Raw genomic sequence first — 15,904 nt, 5'->3', positions numbered from 1 at the left:
TAGAGTGAGGAACGGCCGGAGGGCTAGAGTGAGCAGAGGCGGTGGGCTTGAGAACGGTGCGGCCAGCGGATTCGACGAAGGAGCGGCCGGCAGGCTTGCGGCAACAACATGTGACGACCTTGGGCTGTCGTCCTCTTCGTCCTCTTTTGGAAGGCCAAACAAAGTAGTTTCGCTTTCACAACGAAACACACAGTCTCGCAGCAACAAACCAGTGTTTGTTTACAGGAGCAAAGGAAGCAAACGTCCAAAAGTAATTAAAGTAAAGTTTCCTTACTTTAGCAAAGGAAAACCAGTCTCCTCTTGGCTTATATCGAAATCCTCTGACATTTTTATTTATAAATCCTCATTTTGTGCTTCTAATTCGTGACCGGTGTTTGGTTTTGTTCTCTCTCTGTTGCGCTTCCGTTTTCGTCACTAATCACCGGCGCTTACGCTACGCACGTGTCCTACTTCATCCGCCCGGAACGGCTTTCGCCTACGACAGTTAGAAGAAGTGAAAGTTGTTTATAACCCTTTAAATATGGATATTTTTCTTACAAAAACACATCGACCACATTCACCCCCCGGAGCCGTGTGAGGCATGTTTTATTATGGATGGATGCACTTTATTTGACTGCTTTTGGACTGTTGAACAAAAACACCTGCCCATGCCATTATAAAGCTTGGAAGAGCAAGGTCAATTTTTTAATATAACTCCGATTCGATTTGTCTGAAAGAAGAAAGTCATATACACCTAGGATGCCTTGAGGATGAGTAAAACATGGACTAATTTAAATTTTTGGGTGAACTAACCCTTTAAAGGGATTCTTCTTACATCATCAGTTCTGTTGACTTCTGTTATTTTTCCCCCATATAGCACAATTTGAGATATTTAGCAGAATGCCAAGCTGCTCTTTTCCAAACAAGTAAATATAATAGTTGCAGCTTTTACGCTTTTAATGACCTGATAAAAGTACCTTAAACTTTTTTCCCTAATTTAAACTTTTTAAATTAATTTATTTAAAAAATAATACACCTCCCTCTATGATGATCATGTTTAAGTTCCTGAATTACAATTTATACTTGGATATTTCAGAAAATTCAAAACAAACAAATAAATAAATAATTTGATATTTTTGGTTAAAAAATAAAATAAGTCAAATTTAGCATAATTTGGTTAAAATAAGTCAAATTTAACAAGAAAATGAACATGTGAACTTCATAGCCAGAGCTGCTCTGAGAGTTCAGGTCACGAGCATTTAATTTGTTAAAACTATCGCAGAAACTCAAAGGGCCAGATTTACTAAATAGCGCAAATTAGCGTTAGAGCGCAATTCCATAAAAGCACCGATGGGAGGGGCAAATTCTGTGGGTGATTTACTGACAATGCACACATTAAAGAACACAGACACAGCCAGATCATTTCCATAATGACCAGCGCAATCTACCAAGAGCAGCACAAATTACCGCCTGCTTTAAGACATGCATTTTTTTGGGCGTTAAATAATGCCACAAATACCAGTAATTTGACGAGTGCTAATGTTAGTAAATCGCGTTGCGTGATTCATTTTAATACTCTCGTTCCATAAATTTTGCGTCTGAAAGGGGAACTCCTACAAATGCATATTCAATAAGGTGAGTCACAAAAATAACTGTCCACGCTATTCAGCGTAAATTTTTCACTGCGCGTCTTTAGTAAATCCTGACAGAACTCTTTTAACACCAAAAGATGGTTTGCGCTGGCGTAAATCTGGCCCAAAGTCTTCTATGACCTGCCAAAATAAAAGTTTGGTTTCACTTTAAATTATGACAGAAATATATTACTTAGTTTTGTACAGTATATGTGCTTCTCAAAATAACAACAATAATAAAAGTACAATTTAAAATATCATTAAGGAATATCACAAAATGTTTTGTTAATGACAGCACAATTAGACAGTAAACCTTTATTGTGCAGCACTTTCTTTGATGAAAAAAGGAATTAAATTGTAATTTTATTACATTATAAAAGATTAATGAAATGGTTAAAGTTTTATGCATTCATTTGATTATTAGCATTTTTCATAATTAATGTAGTAACAACCATAAAACACAAAATCCAGAAAAACTAGAATTTCTGAAAAGGTGAAACATTTTATAGGGCCCTGTATCATTAAAATTGTAATTGTTGAAATTTTATGAATTAATTAGACACAATATTTGGCTATTTGTATGTAATTAAACCATTAAAAACGGAATTCTGAAAAGTGAAATCAAATAGACTAAAATAGATTTTCTAGATTTCTAGTTTAGTATTTGTCCATCTAATTCCACCAGGTTGAACGAGCCGAAAATGTCCGAGGCAGAACGGCAGGCGCTGGAGAGCGAGCGCGCGGACCGCAGCCTGTTCGTGCAGGAGCTGCTGCTGTCCACACTAATGCGAGAAGAGAGCTCGTCTTCCGACGAGGATGAAAGGCGAGACTTTGCTGACTTCGGCGCCATGGGCTGCGTGGACATCATGCCTTTAGACGTGGCTCTGGAGAGCCTCAACCTGAAGGAGAGCTCCACAGGCAAGGAGCCTCCACCACCTCCTCTTTGATGATATCCCACCACAACGCAGACAATGTCCTCTGTGCTGTAACTGCCAATGACGGTGGGCAAAAAACACAGCTCTCTCTAATTTTGTTCTTTTTTTTTTTTCTTTTTTCTTTTTGGTGATTGTAATTTCAGGTCTGTCACCTTTGTTACATTGTATAAATCCATGAAAGGAGAGCGAGAGGGAAAAAAAATCAAAATACATCAGAACAGGCGTGTGAGAGAAACCGAGAGACAGATAAATGGAACGAGAGAGAGAGAGAGAAAATAAGAAATATAAATATATAAATAAATATATATAAGTTGATAATCAATTCCACATAACTAATTTTTTTCCTTTAGCAGGTGAGCGTAGGTATCTGTGGCAGACCACTGCTTCCTGTGTCTTGCAAAAGGCTCTCCTTATAAATACTCCACATTCAAAAACTGAAGAGGAAACAAGAGACCTTCTCTAATGAAGCTGCTGTGTGTATTTATGAATATTAATGAATAAAAAGTGCTTGGATGGTTTACCATAACTACTGCATGAGGTTATTTGCAGCGTGCATGATTTTTAATGACCTTGTCATTAAAAAGACAAAATATCCCAAAGCTTTCTTTAACTTTTTTTCCCAGGGTTACTTGAACATAGCCCATTTGAAATGGGTGAAATATCTACAAATTTAGGATTTTACTTTTCTTTTTGTTTAATATGGAAATCAACAGCAAAATTGAAACCTGCAGTAGCTTCGCAAGTGCTAAATGCTTATGTCACTCAGCTCCAATCTGCCCCTCCTCATCTGTGACGCTGTAGAGCACAACAGTGACCGCACACTTTATCAGCGACAGTGTCTTTCCCATTCATTTTCTCCATAAGGATAACTAAACTGACCAGTTCCAAGATAAATTACAACGCACCATATGCAAATTGTATTTGTTTTTCAAAATAAAAAGGTATGGAAAACATAAAGGTACAAGGTTGCATACCTTGATGGATTAAACTACAATTACTGACTTATTTGTCCTTATAAGGATAAAAACATTGTGTATTTGTATATTGCAACACACAGTCAACATTTGGTGGATCAAAAAAGTTAATCAAAGTTGTCTTAAGACAAGAACGCTTTTTGGTTTTAGGTTTTGATCCACTTCAAATGCTAACTACTGTAATTTAACATATAGAAGTAGTTTGGAAGTTTGAGGAGATTCAAATACTGTTACCAAGAATTTGCCACAAATTTGGTTCGATTTTTGCATATGAATTTGTCTGTTTGGACCAATGCATAAAAATGGAGGATAGGCTGAATAAAAATGCTAATTCAAACTGTAACAGTAGTGGCTCTGGACATGTTATCACATGTGAGAATCTTATTGGTTGGCCAGTTTTCTTCGCAGTGCAATGGAAAAAGAATAGAACACCTTTCCGTAAAAATAAACAAATTGTCGCATTGATGGTGTACGAAGGTTCATGTTGGTCTGAACAGACACATTAACAGCTGTTGATTTAAAAGTAAACATTTTATCGCATCAAATTGGCCCAACAAATATTCGTTTTGGTGTGAACAAGCATTTACTTGTTTGTAATTCACAGTGCTTAATGAGAGTAGGTAGTCGTTACTGAACTCTCGCTGCGATTTTTGTTTCCATGATAACAGCAAAGTCTCTGATTGGTGGAGCTCTGGAATTATGTGTAGTGTAGTTCCTCAGAGTGGGGGGGGGGGTTTAAATGACATTGAAACTCAGCTCATCTTTTTCAGAGGTTTTCACGTTAAAAACCGGTTTCTCTATGGAGTAAGTAAATGGGATTTTTACTTTCAAAACCGTACTGTTGTGCTCTATTGGACGTTCAAATGGTCTGGCCTAATTGGCCGAGGCAAATTAACACCTTAAAAATGTCTTGTTGCCTACAAGAAAAAGAATATACAGGTATCGACAAAAGATAACCTGCTTTATACCATTTTAACTAGACGTCGATGTCTTAGTGTCTGTGTAACCACCAGATGTACTCTCTAACTTATGCACCTGTACAGACAAGTTAGGCTCTCCATTGTCATCTCACTCTACTCCTCACATTTCTGCTTTAGTACGCTTGGAACCCCTCTCTCTTCATTGGTAAAAGGAGGGTGCGAGATTTGCCATGCTACGGGCTTTATGTTAAACTTCTCAAAAGAGTGACATGCTTACATACTCTCTGCTAATAGACAGCACCTTATTTATTCAGGGTTGTTTTTTTTTTTGGTTCTTTTAAGCTTTGTGATTGATCATGCCACCTCCATGCCTATACTCTTATCCTCTATGTAAAATACAATGAGATGTATATGGAATTTGTGCGTTAACTTTCATAATGGATCTAGGACATGGGCAGACTTTCTTTTTTTTAATGTAAATTTAGAATACTACAATAAAAACGGCGCACAGCTTTTGATGAAAACCAAACCCCATCCTCTTACTCTCTGTGACTGTGGTCTGAATACTAGTCACATCAACCTATTTAGAAACTTACCTTACTTCCCATTCATACAAAAGTTTTGCTACACACATAAGGTTTTGAAAAAATCTGCTTCTTTTTTAGTCTGTGCCATAAATAGAATGAAAAGAACTAGATTCTTGATGCTTGCCCACACAAAATTTACCACCATGGGTGTTGCAGTGTGTTTGCATAAGTGTTTTAAAGGGTTTCTTCATTTTTTAAATAAGTGCATCATCTGGTGGTATATTAAGTGCACTTATTGGAATTTTTAGAGTTAATACACTACGCAAACTTTTCATAATATAAAATAGCAGAATAGGGCACAAGTATGCAAATTGGGATGCTCTTCCTTTTTTGGACAAACGGGTAGTCCTGCCCTAAACTCAGACCATTGGTTGAACCAGTGAATGTCAGAAGTTGACATATTGGACTGAATAGTGGAAAGTACTCTAAAGACTAGTTTACCCAGAAATAAAAATGTGCTCACCCTCAGACCATCCAAGGTGTAAATGAGTTTGTTTATTCCAAACTGATTTTGAGAAATCTAGCATTACATCACTTGCTCACCAGTGAATCCTCTGCAGTGAATGGGTGCCATCAGAATCAGAGCTGATAAAAATATCACAATAATCCACATGTAATCTACACAACTCCAGTCTGTCAATTAATGTCTTGTGAAGAAAAAAAGTTGTGTTTGTCATAAATCCATCAAGACATTTTTAACTTCAAACTGTTGCTTCTGGCCAAAATATAAGAGTCCTCTATCCATAATCAGTGCTGGGAAGATTACTTACTAATTTTATCACATTGATTTATATTAGGATAATCTTGTACCATACTGATATAAAAAATCCAAGGAGAAAGAAAATATAGTCAATTCGTTGTTCTTAACATGAAATGAATTAAACATTACTTGAAGTTTTCCCAAACTGGCATGAAAGAGATTTGGCTGACAAAAAGTTTGGGAATCCCTGCATTGCATGTACCGTTAATAACATATAATGTGAATTTGTGCATTTTAATGTATTGGAAAGCAAAGGCCTTCCAAAGACACAGTAATACATTGTTAAATAACCCACTGAGGGATAATTCAAATAAAAATGAATGTGTTCATCAGTAGTTGATGCAGAGTTAAAATGTCGAGAAAACACTCTTAAAATTGAAAGGATTTTTGTAAATTGTGTAAATATGTAATCGATAAAAAAGTAACTAGTCTGATTCAGTGTTAAAATGTAATCTAATTACAAGTACTTTATCCAGATTACATGTAATCAGTTACTACCCAGCATTGTCCATAATATTGCTTTCTCCAGTGAAAAATTGGTCTTGTCTGAATCATAAGAGAAATATGCACAGATCAAGCACCGTTTACAAGTGAAAACAATTCTAGAAAAATATGTCTGTGGCTTTTGACAGGACAACCGGGCATGGACTTTTTCACTGGAAGGAAGCGTTATTATGGACTGGCATTTTGACCAGAAGTTATTACAAACATGCAGCTTTTTGCTTCACAAGACATTAATTGATGGACTGGAATCGTGTGATTACTTGTGAATTATTGTGATGACGGCACTTATTCACTGCAGAGGATTCATTGGTGAGCAAGTGATGTAATGCTAGATTTCTTAAAATCTATTCTGTAGAAACAAATTCATTTACATCTTGGATGGCCATAGGTTGCTTACATTTTCAGCAGTTTTCATTTTTGGATTTATAATATTAAGCTGCTGCTTTAAAAGAAGAAAAATAATACTGTGTCCATCACAGGCAATATCACAAACACAGCTAATACAGGTGCATCTCAATAAATTAGAATGTCGTGGAAAAGTTCATTTATTTCAGTAATTCAACTCAAATTGTTAAACTCGTGTATTAAATAAATTCAATGCACACAGACTGAAGTAGCTTAAGTCTTTGGTTCTTTTAATTGTGATGATTTTGGCTCACATTTAACAAAAACCCACCAATTCACTATCTCAACAAATTAGAATATGGTGATTTCATTTTCCAGCAGGATTTGGCACCTGCCCACACTGCTAAAAGCACCAAAAGTTGGTTAAATGATCATGGTGTTGGTGTGCTTGACTGGCCAGCAAACTCACCAGCCCTGAACCCCATAGAGAATCTATGGTGTATTGTCAAGAGGAAAATGAGAAACAAGAGACCAACAAATGCAGATGAGCTGAAGGCCACTGTCAAAGAAACCTGGCTTCCATACCACCTCAGCAGTGCCACAAACTGATCACCTCCATGCCACGCCGAATTGAGGCAGTAATTAAAGCAAAAGGAGCCCCTACCAAGTATACCGAGTACATGCACAGTAAATGAACATACTTTCCAGAAGGCCAACAATTCACTAAAAATGTTTTTTTTATTGGTCTTATGAAGTATTCTAATTTGTTGAGATAGTGAATTGGTGGGTTTTTGTTAAATGTGAGCCAAAATCATCACAATTAAAAGAACCAAAGACTTAAACTACTTCAGTCTGTGTGCATTGAATTTATTTAATACACGAGTTTCACAATTTGAGTTGAATTACTGAAATAAATGAACTTTTCCATGACATTCTAATTTATTGAGATGCACCTGTACTTTAGCCCTCAAGCCTCAAGATACCTGATGCCATTTTCACTGTTTACCTGCAAGGCATGGGCACTTTGCCACAAAAAAAATGTAGTGCCAACTACTACAGATTGTCTATGTGAATTGTGCCATGGTTTGGAGCAGCTGGCCCTTCACTTCACCGGCTATTGTTAGACCTAAATATTAGCCTTGGGATTCTTTTCATGCCATACATGAAGTGGCCTTTCTACCAAAATAACCCTTTGTGAGCAAGCACATAATGCAAATCATTCAAAAAAAAAATAAATGTCTTCACTGTCATAAAAATAGAATGGAGAAAAATAAGTAGTTAAGTTCTTGAAAGTAGTAAATAGTAAACAAGAGTTTATTTTGCTACATTGTTGTGACAAATTATGAATGCATAATTTTATTTTATAGCCACAGGCCAATAAATCACTGCTTTCACATGAAGGATTAATATTTTTGTTTAAATATACCAAAAAACAAAGATTATGCATATACTATATGCTACAGTTTAGGAGTTTATGGTCAGTGATTTATTTTTTTTAAGGATGCATTTAATTAAATCATAACTGACAGTAAAGATTTCTGCAAAATCATGTGACACTGAGAACTGCAGTAATGGCTGCTGAAAATTCAGCCTTGCCATTACAGGAATAAATAATAATTTTAAATTCTAACAACTACACAAATACAAATATAAAGAGAGAGAAATAGACACACATGCACAACCACACAAACATATGTGTGTGTATATCTATCTATCTTTATATCTTTTTTTTTTAAATAAAGACAAACAATAAAATAAAAATAAAAACAAGCAGTTAGTAAATGAATAGAGTGGAAGTCTAAAAGGGGCAAGTTTTTTTAAGGAATAGAATTAGAATAGAGAGTGCTAGAGTTAGATGGTCAAATAAAGATGCAAGAGGTGTGTTTTAGCGGATTCTTGAAGATGCTCGGACTGATTTGGGCAGGTCATTCCACAAGGAGGGAACATTTAATGTAAAAGTCAGTGAAAGGGATTTTGTGCTTCTTTCGGATGGCACAATAAAGCACCGTTCACTTGCAGAATGCAAGCTTCTAGAGGGCACATAAGTCTGAAGAAATGAATTTAGGTAAAGGGGAGCAGAGCCAGTGGTGGTTTTGTAGGCAAACATTAATGCCTTGAATTTTATGCGAGCAGCTATTGGTAACCAGTGCAAATTGATAAACAGAGGTGTGACTTGCATTCTTTTCGGCTCATTAAAAATTAATCTTGCTGTTCTGGATTAATTGTAAAGGTTCTATAGAACTGGCTGCAATAGTCCAGCCTGGACAGAACAAGAGCTTGAACAAGGAGTTGTGAAGCATGTTCTGAAAGAAAGGGCATGATCTTCCTGATGTTGAATAAAGCAATCTGCAGGACCGGGTAGTATTAGCAATGTGGTCTTGAGAAAGTCAGCTGATCATCAATCACAACTTCAAGGTTTCTGGCAGTTTTTGAAGGAGTTATGGTTGATGTGCCTAACTGGATGGTGAAATTGTGATGAAGTGATGGGTTTGTTAGAACCACAAGCGGTTCTGTCTTGGCAAGGTTGAGTTAAAGGTGATGGTCCTTCATCCAGCAATAAATGTGTTAGACAAGTTGAGATGCGAGCAGCTATCGTCGGATCATCAGGATGGAATGAGAGGTAGAGTTGTGTGTCATCAGCATAGCAGTGATATGAAAAGCCATGTTTCTGAATGACAGAACCTAGTGATGCCATGTAGACAGAGAAGAGAAGAGGTCCAAGAACTGAGCCCTGAGGCACCCCAGTAGTTAGATGTTGCGACTTGGACACCTCACCTCTCCAAGATACCTTGAAGGACCTATCGGAGAGGTAAGATTCAAACCACTAGAGTGCGGTTCCTGAGATGCCTTTTGCCAATAGGGTTGACAGGAGGATCTGGTGGTTAACCGTGTCAAAAGCAGTGGACAGATCTAGCAAGATACGTATTGAAGATTTGGAATCCGCTCTTGCCAGTCTTAGGGCTTCAACAACTAAGAGCAAGGCAGTCTCAGATGAATGTCAACTTCTGAAACCAGACTGGTTTATATATGTGTGTGTGTATGTATGTATAGATATAAAGATAGATATACACACACGTTTGTGTGGTTGTGCATGTGTGTCTATTTCTCTCTTTATATTTGTATCTGCATAGTTGTTAGTTATTAATAAAATTTGCAACATTATACACAATGTAGTAAGACATACCACTTTTATTAAATGCACAGTATTACAAGGAACATTTCCACTGACTGCAGAGAAGCTTCTCACAGGATGCACAAGCATAGAGTACTGACACCTAAAGCCGTGAGAGATTGAGTCTCCCGGGAGCACACGCTCATACACGCACACATTCACTCACAACCAGTGATCCAGCTAAACAAATAAAAGAAATGGAAACACATGTTTAATTCCAGTTGCCTAAATGAGTGCATTTCACAAAGAAATGTCCAGGGTATATTTTATCCCAATATATATATATATATATATATATAAAAAAGCTTAATTTACCTTAACTTAGGCTTATTATCTTTTCATGTATTGTTTCTCTTTTGGGCTGACCGGGACATTTCTCGACACTTTAATTGAGATTCACCCGACAGAGCATAAAATCTTGGCTTACAAAATAATGCATAAACAGTGTTCCAGTACTCAGTCACAGTTCTTCATTCATATACAATGTTAAGAGCTTTCCAGAAATCAAATGAGGATGGGGGTTCTCTTGGCTCTTTCCCCCTGGACGTGAATCAACCCTCAATTTAAAAAAAAGGGTGCAGTAAGCATCAGTAACATCAAATTGTTTACTACACGGGAAAAGGCTAGTTGATCAATTACAGATATTAAAAAAAAAAATCAAATTGTACTTTTATTATGAACAACCACAGGGAAAAAAAATTATACTTTGTCACGCAAAATAAACTGTATTTACACTCACATATTGCCGGAGGCCCATTAGACATGTTTTTCTTCCCTTTACAATTCACATTTGACGTGGTGCCTGTTTGAAACAGAATATATAGAGAGAACATACTATTTATATAGACAACTATTAGAACTGTACAGAATGGATTATAAAGTACAGGCTGGCCGGCTATTAGAACACACAGAAATCTGTATAGCAAAAAAAAAAAAAACTAAGAAAATGCCATGTTTGTTCAATAAAGTCTTCACAGTCAGTCTGCCACAACACAAGAAAAATTGTTTAGTGTAACTGACTGAATACATTTCTTTGATATCTGTAACATTAGCAAATAATCAGATTCAATGTAAATAACCTCTTTCAGCGCATTGTCTTTTCCCTTTTTTCTTTCTTTTTTTTTTTGCAGTGCTTACAATTGTAGGGTGAAAACTACAAAAATATGAGCAGTACATCTATAAAGAAAGTGCAAAGCTCTAAGTCATAAGTCACTGCTCAAAACGATCATGAGCATAATGACCGACACTTGACTCGATTGGACGCTGTTCGACAACTCATGATGTCAGGTAAAGTCGGCTGTTAAAAGTAGGTCCTGCCAATGTACTGTTTGGAAAGAATTTGACATCAGTGTACAAAGAATGATTGATCCTGCTCATGTATATTTACAGTCTAATTGCATATATACAGATGCTTTCAAAGCAACACATCTCTGGTACTTCACACCCCGAAGAATCAGTCAGTCGGTGCAAAATGTGTTGCTGGGGTCCACGAGGAGCCCCGTCGATCGGAATTGAGAAAAAAAACATTTACTCTGGCAGAGGAGGACAAGTCGAATACTGTAGCCCTGGAGTTAGTCAACAGTAATGATAGTCAGGTTGACGACATTTCGACATTTTGACATTTCATTGAAAGGTAGTCTGGTTTTACAGATACAACTGAATTGAATATGTACTGCGTATAATATTCAAGTAAGCCCTAAGTATGAACAACAGTAATTGTGATGCTTGGTCAGCAAACAACACTATAGAAATTATTACAGTGGATTCAGAAAGTATTCAGACTCCTTAATTTCTTCATGTTTGTAAAAATGACTGGATTTCACCTGTGAAAATTTGCGGAACGGTAATTGTGACCTCACCTTCATAATAAAATGCTTACATTTTTCACCTCACCAATCTAAACTCCTTACCACATAACAGAACCATCACGTGGGTTGTGCAAAGTATTTAAGGGCCTTGCGCTTTCATAACGACATGGCTGTTTAGAATGAAGAAAGTGAAGGCCAATTAATTGATCAACCGCTGATTTGCTTACTTTTTTTGTATATCCACAGACAAAGGTAGACTACATGCTAGTTGGCCGTTGATTGTAGTCTTTGTAGTGTGTTCAAATGCAACTTTGGCCCAAACGCAAGCGGCACGAGGCAACAACAGTCGCTTTCATCCACTCTTACATCGGTTTAGTGCAGGGGTGCCCAAACTCGGTCCTGGAGGGCCGGTGTCACAATGATTAGCTGGTTCAGGTGTGTTTGATTAGAGTTGGAGCTAACCTCTGAAGGAAAGTGGCCTGGAAGGGCCAAGTTTGCCCATCACTGGTTTAGTGTGTAAATCATGCCCCATAATGAAGCAAAAACCAAATTTGTGAACAGAAATAACACATCGACTTAATTATTCACATTCTTTGTTAAGTCGTGTCAGACAGGACAATGACTCTAAGCACTCAACCAAGATAATGCAGGAGTAGTTTAGCGACGACTCTATGAATATTCTCGAGTGACCAAGCCAGAGCTCAGGCTTGTACCCAAACATAAAAATCTCTGTCCACCAATGGTTCTCATCCAACCTGACAGATTGAAAGGATCTGCAGAGAAGAATGGCAGATAATCCCCATATTAGGTCACAAAGCTTGCTACACTTTATCCAAAAAGACTTGAGGAAGTAATTGCTGTCACAGGTGCTTCAACTAAGTACTGAGTTAAGGGTCTGAATACTTAAGTTATTGAGATATTTGTGTTTTTTCTTTTAATAAATTTGCAGTTTTCACAGATTTGTTTTTGCTTTGTCATGGCGTAAGGAGAGTAGACTGATGTGGAAAAAAATACATTTTATCATAGGGCTACAACATAAAATGTGGCAAAAATTAAGGGATCTGAATACTGTCTGAATGCACTGTATAGTGTAATGACAATTTTATTTGTCATTCAGTACATTGTAGTCTATTTAAACCTGTTGGTTGTCAGTCGTCCTCCTCTGGTAACTTGTTTAGTGGGCTTGAAACACAGGTTGAATCTGGACGGTCCCTTCATAGGGTCTTCCTGTCGTGACCTCAGGGACAGTCCGACTCGTTTATTCTCACATGAACATTCACTTCACAGTGCCCATCGCTTTGAAACGGCCCACAATACATCGAAAACAAATCGATCATAGATTATCACATACACATATTATTTAGGAGTTATTTTGCAGTTGATACATAAACAGATAATAATGAATAATTCGAGAGCAATCAACTCCAACTGATCAGGCAGGTCTGTTGTGTTATGAACAACATCTATGGATATACTCCTCAGGAACAGGTCTGAAAGAAATCTTCAGTCTTCGCAAAGGCAAAGTCCATCAAACTGCAACATGATGACGATTAAGGGTGCCTACACACTAGTTCACGCTACGTCGGAGAATGCTGGGAATTTGTTGATTTCGATGCTCCGTTCTGTGACCAAAAGTGGAGGGAATTTGTACTTTGGCTGTAATGCACGGTCACAGGGATCTGTTGACTACTGAGAATCCCAGGGAGGCGGATCCAATTGTGCTTTCAGAAATCCAATTGGCTGTATTTCTGCTTTATTTCAAACAGCCCTGGCTCTTTCCATCCATCCATAATCCAAAACTGCTTGTCCGATGTAGGGTCGCAGGGATGCTGGAACCTATCCCAGCCTCTAGGGCCAAAGTGAGGGAAATATCCAGGATGAATGGCTCTTTCCACACCCTCAGATACACAATCTTGCAGATTTCTATCCATCAAGTGTTCCGTCAAAATGTTTTCTAGTGTGTAAGCACCATAACGTAAAAAAAAAATGAGACCGTTACCATTGACACAAGAACAGCATCTTCCCATTGTTCTTCGAACCTCAGTTAGAGAGACAAGTGCCCTTTGAAACAAAACTATAGCTGGGGAGCCAAACAAAGTCTGAGGAAATATCTAAGTGCCACTGCTGGTGACTTTGTCTCTGTGATCACTCCAAACACTCTGTCCAACCTCAAGCCTCTTCCGAAGAAAAAAAAAAAAAACTGGAGGCGTCTTTGTCGCTGTGCTTCTATAACGAAGTTCGCGCTGAGTAAGATGGGGTGCACAGAGATGTCCAAAAACGCCTTTCATCGACCTCAGCATTATAGACATCAAAACTTGGCACAGAAAAGTCTAAACTTAGATCAGATGTGTTAAAAAAAACTTCAAATGAAACATGAATCTGGCAGTTTCCATGATTGTTACTCGATAGATATGAATAGTATTGCGGGGCGTTGACAGCGTTGTGCTAATGACTGGGTCCTCATCAAGTCTGAATTTTGTCCATCTCGATAAATAAAATGGTAAGAGAAAAACAAATATAAACTTCCCTAAACCAAATTACCTTTTTCAAAAAGGTTGTTAAACAAAAGGTCTGCATTGTCTCTGACGCATATTTACAACAATCAGATGTTTCTGTTTGTAGACTATTTGGGGTTTTTAGAAAACATATTGATGCACAATAGATGGACATGTCCAGATGTGGGAAAACTCAAAGCAATGCACACAGTCAACTTTAAGGCCTTTTAGTCCTTGTGGTTAGAGTGCTGAAGCACAAGCCATTTTTATGAACACACACACACACACATCTATATTCAATCAACTCATCCTAATCAAAACCATCCCTAACTCCTTTTATACCACACACTTTTTCTTACTAACAATTACACACCCATACTGGCAAACGGATCAGCCCAGGATGTCCAAGTAAACAGGCGAGGCCTTGGCCAGGCTCTGGAGCAGGTTGTGGATTTCTTTGATGTTGAGTCTCATGTAGGGCTCCCTCTGCCAGCAGCCCAGCATCAGGTCATACACCTCTTTGGGGCAAGTACGAGGTCTCTGCAACACCCGACCCTGTGTGATACACTCGATCACCTGCAGGAGGCAGCACAAACATGGTCCAGAACTACAACTGAACACAGGCTCCACTGGGTGCATCAGTCTGCCTAGAAACTAGTCTGTCATTTTTACAAGGTACAGTGATACAGTGCTTTTGAGGACGAACTAATCACTCTGTGAGTAACTGGTATATATTACTTGAGGACTTCCATTCCTACTTGAGATACACGTTAGGTATGACTGGTTATGACTGATGTGTCTTACCTCATTGTTTGAAAGCTGGTACCAGGGTTGCTTGCCGTATGTGAATATTTCCCAGAGGACCACACCCAAACTCCACACGTCACTCTCTGTGGTGAATCTCCTGTACATGATGCTCTCTGGGGGCATCCAGCGGATGGGCAGCATGGTGTGACCACCCACCTGAGATAAGAGATACAGATTAACAGTGACTGGTAGAAGCACATGCACTTATTAAATCCATCTCCTATCCTTTCAATTTTAGAGTCTCCATAATAAGCAAAGTAAACTAAATAATTTGTAGGGAGGGACTATATATCCGCACCATGTTATCTGTTAATACTGTATTAGATTTTGTTTTTTCTTTTAAGTGTACCTGTATTTTGTTGATATTTCATATTTAATTGTGCAAGCTAACCTCGCCTATTTATACATTTAGATCACTTCTGCCATTCTCTAACACTCAATATTGATTTTTAAAAACAAAAATTATTATTTAATAACTGTTAAATATAATCTTTAACAAATTTCAAAATTAATATGCATTTTCTTCATACTGTACATCACTTGTAGCATTTCAGATGGTTGATTTATACAAGGAATATTGGTAGCACTTTTTCTATTCATCTAAAGGCTAATCCACACCATACCAATAGACATAAACCAATGTCCAGATGACAGTATGCCACTTCTCAGACATTCCAAGACCCTACAAATGTAGATTCCAACATGTTTAATTGGTGAAAACCAGCACTGATGCATGGCAACAGACAGGGCTAACACACATATCTGGCTAAACCCAAAGAACGCGTCTGTCGGTACAGTGTGAATTGGCCTGAACAATCCACATTTTTTTCACAAAAATATTAAGCAGCATAACTGCGACTCAGCATATTAGAATGATTTCTGAAGGACAATGTAACACTGAAAGCTGGAGTAATGGATGCTGAAAAATTTGCTTTGCCATAACAGGAATAAATTACATTTTAAATTAAAGCTGCAAGCAGCGATGAA

The 15,904-nt window shown here is 37.6% G+C and overlaps 2 protein-coding genes across 9 annotated transcripts in view; one reads left to right on the top strand and one right to left on the bottom strand.

Annotated features, from left to right (window-relative positions):
• LOC107691714 (E3 ubiquitin-protein ligase KCMF1-like) overlaps window positions 1-4,968 on the top strand; it is a 29,997-nt gene extending 25,029 nt beyond the window's left edge. For 2 of the 6 annotated variants that reach the window (XM_016490495.1, XM_016490496.1), the window contains exons 7-8: window positions 2,296-2,528; window positions 2,689-2,874. In XM_016490495.1, the coding sequence (XP_016345981.1) occupies window positions 2,296-2,528; window positions 2,689-2,723 (268 nt within the window). In that variant the 3' untranslated portion in view covers window positions 2,724-2,874. Of the gene's footprint in view, window positions 1-2,295; window positions 2,612-2,688; window positions 2,876-2,895 lie in introns of those variants that run through there. The other 4 variants (XR_001634563.1, XR_001634564.1, XM_016490494.1 and 1 more) reach the window with 4 other exon arrangements.
• A 1,808-nt stretch (window positions 4,969-6,776) lies between these two features.
• The window catches only part of ntrk2b (neurotrophic tyrosine kinase, receptor, type 2b), a 39,099-nt gene continuing 29,971 nt past the window's right edge, over window positions 6,777-15,904 (bottom strand). Inside the window, exons 17-19 of one of the 3 annotated variants that reach the window (XR_001634562.1) lie at window positions 14,915-15,073; window positions 14,387-14,686; window positions 6,777-6,787 (exon numbers count right to left, since the gene is read on the bottom strand). Coding sequence is in view for 2 of the 3 variants with exons in the window: in XM_016490493.1 (XP_016345979.1) it covers window positions 14,501-14,686; window positions 14,915-15,073 (345 nt within the window). In the remaining variant the exon portion in view is untranslated. Of the gene's footprint in view, window positions 6,788-9,957; window positions 9,969-12,646; window positions 14,687-14,914; window positions 15,074-15,904 lie in introns of those variants that run through there. The other 2 variants (XM_016490493.1, XM_016490492.1) reach the window with 2 other exon arrangements.

This window comes from Sinocyclocheilus anshuiensis, unplaced genomic scaffold (assembly GCF_001515605.1).
Source record: "Sinocyclocheilus anshuiensis isolate Anshui unplaced genomic scaffold, SAMN03320099.WGS_v1.1 scaffold246, whole genome shotgun sequence".
Taxonomy (NCBI): Eukaryota; Metazoa; Chordata; class Actinopteri; order Cypriniformes; family Cyprinidae; genus Sinocyclocheilus; species Sinocyclocheilus anshuiensis.
The sequence above is the reverse complement of the archived record's forward strand: the minus strand, read 5'-3'. Positions and strand labels throughout refer to the sequence as shown.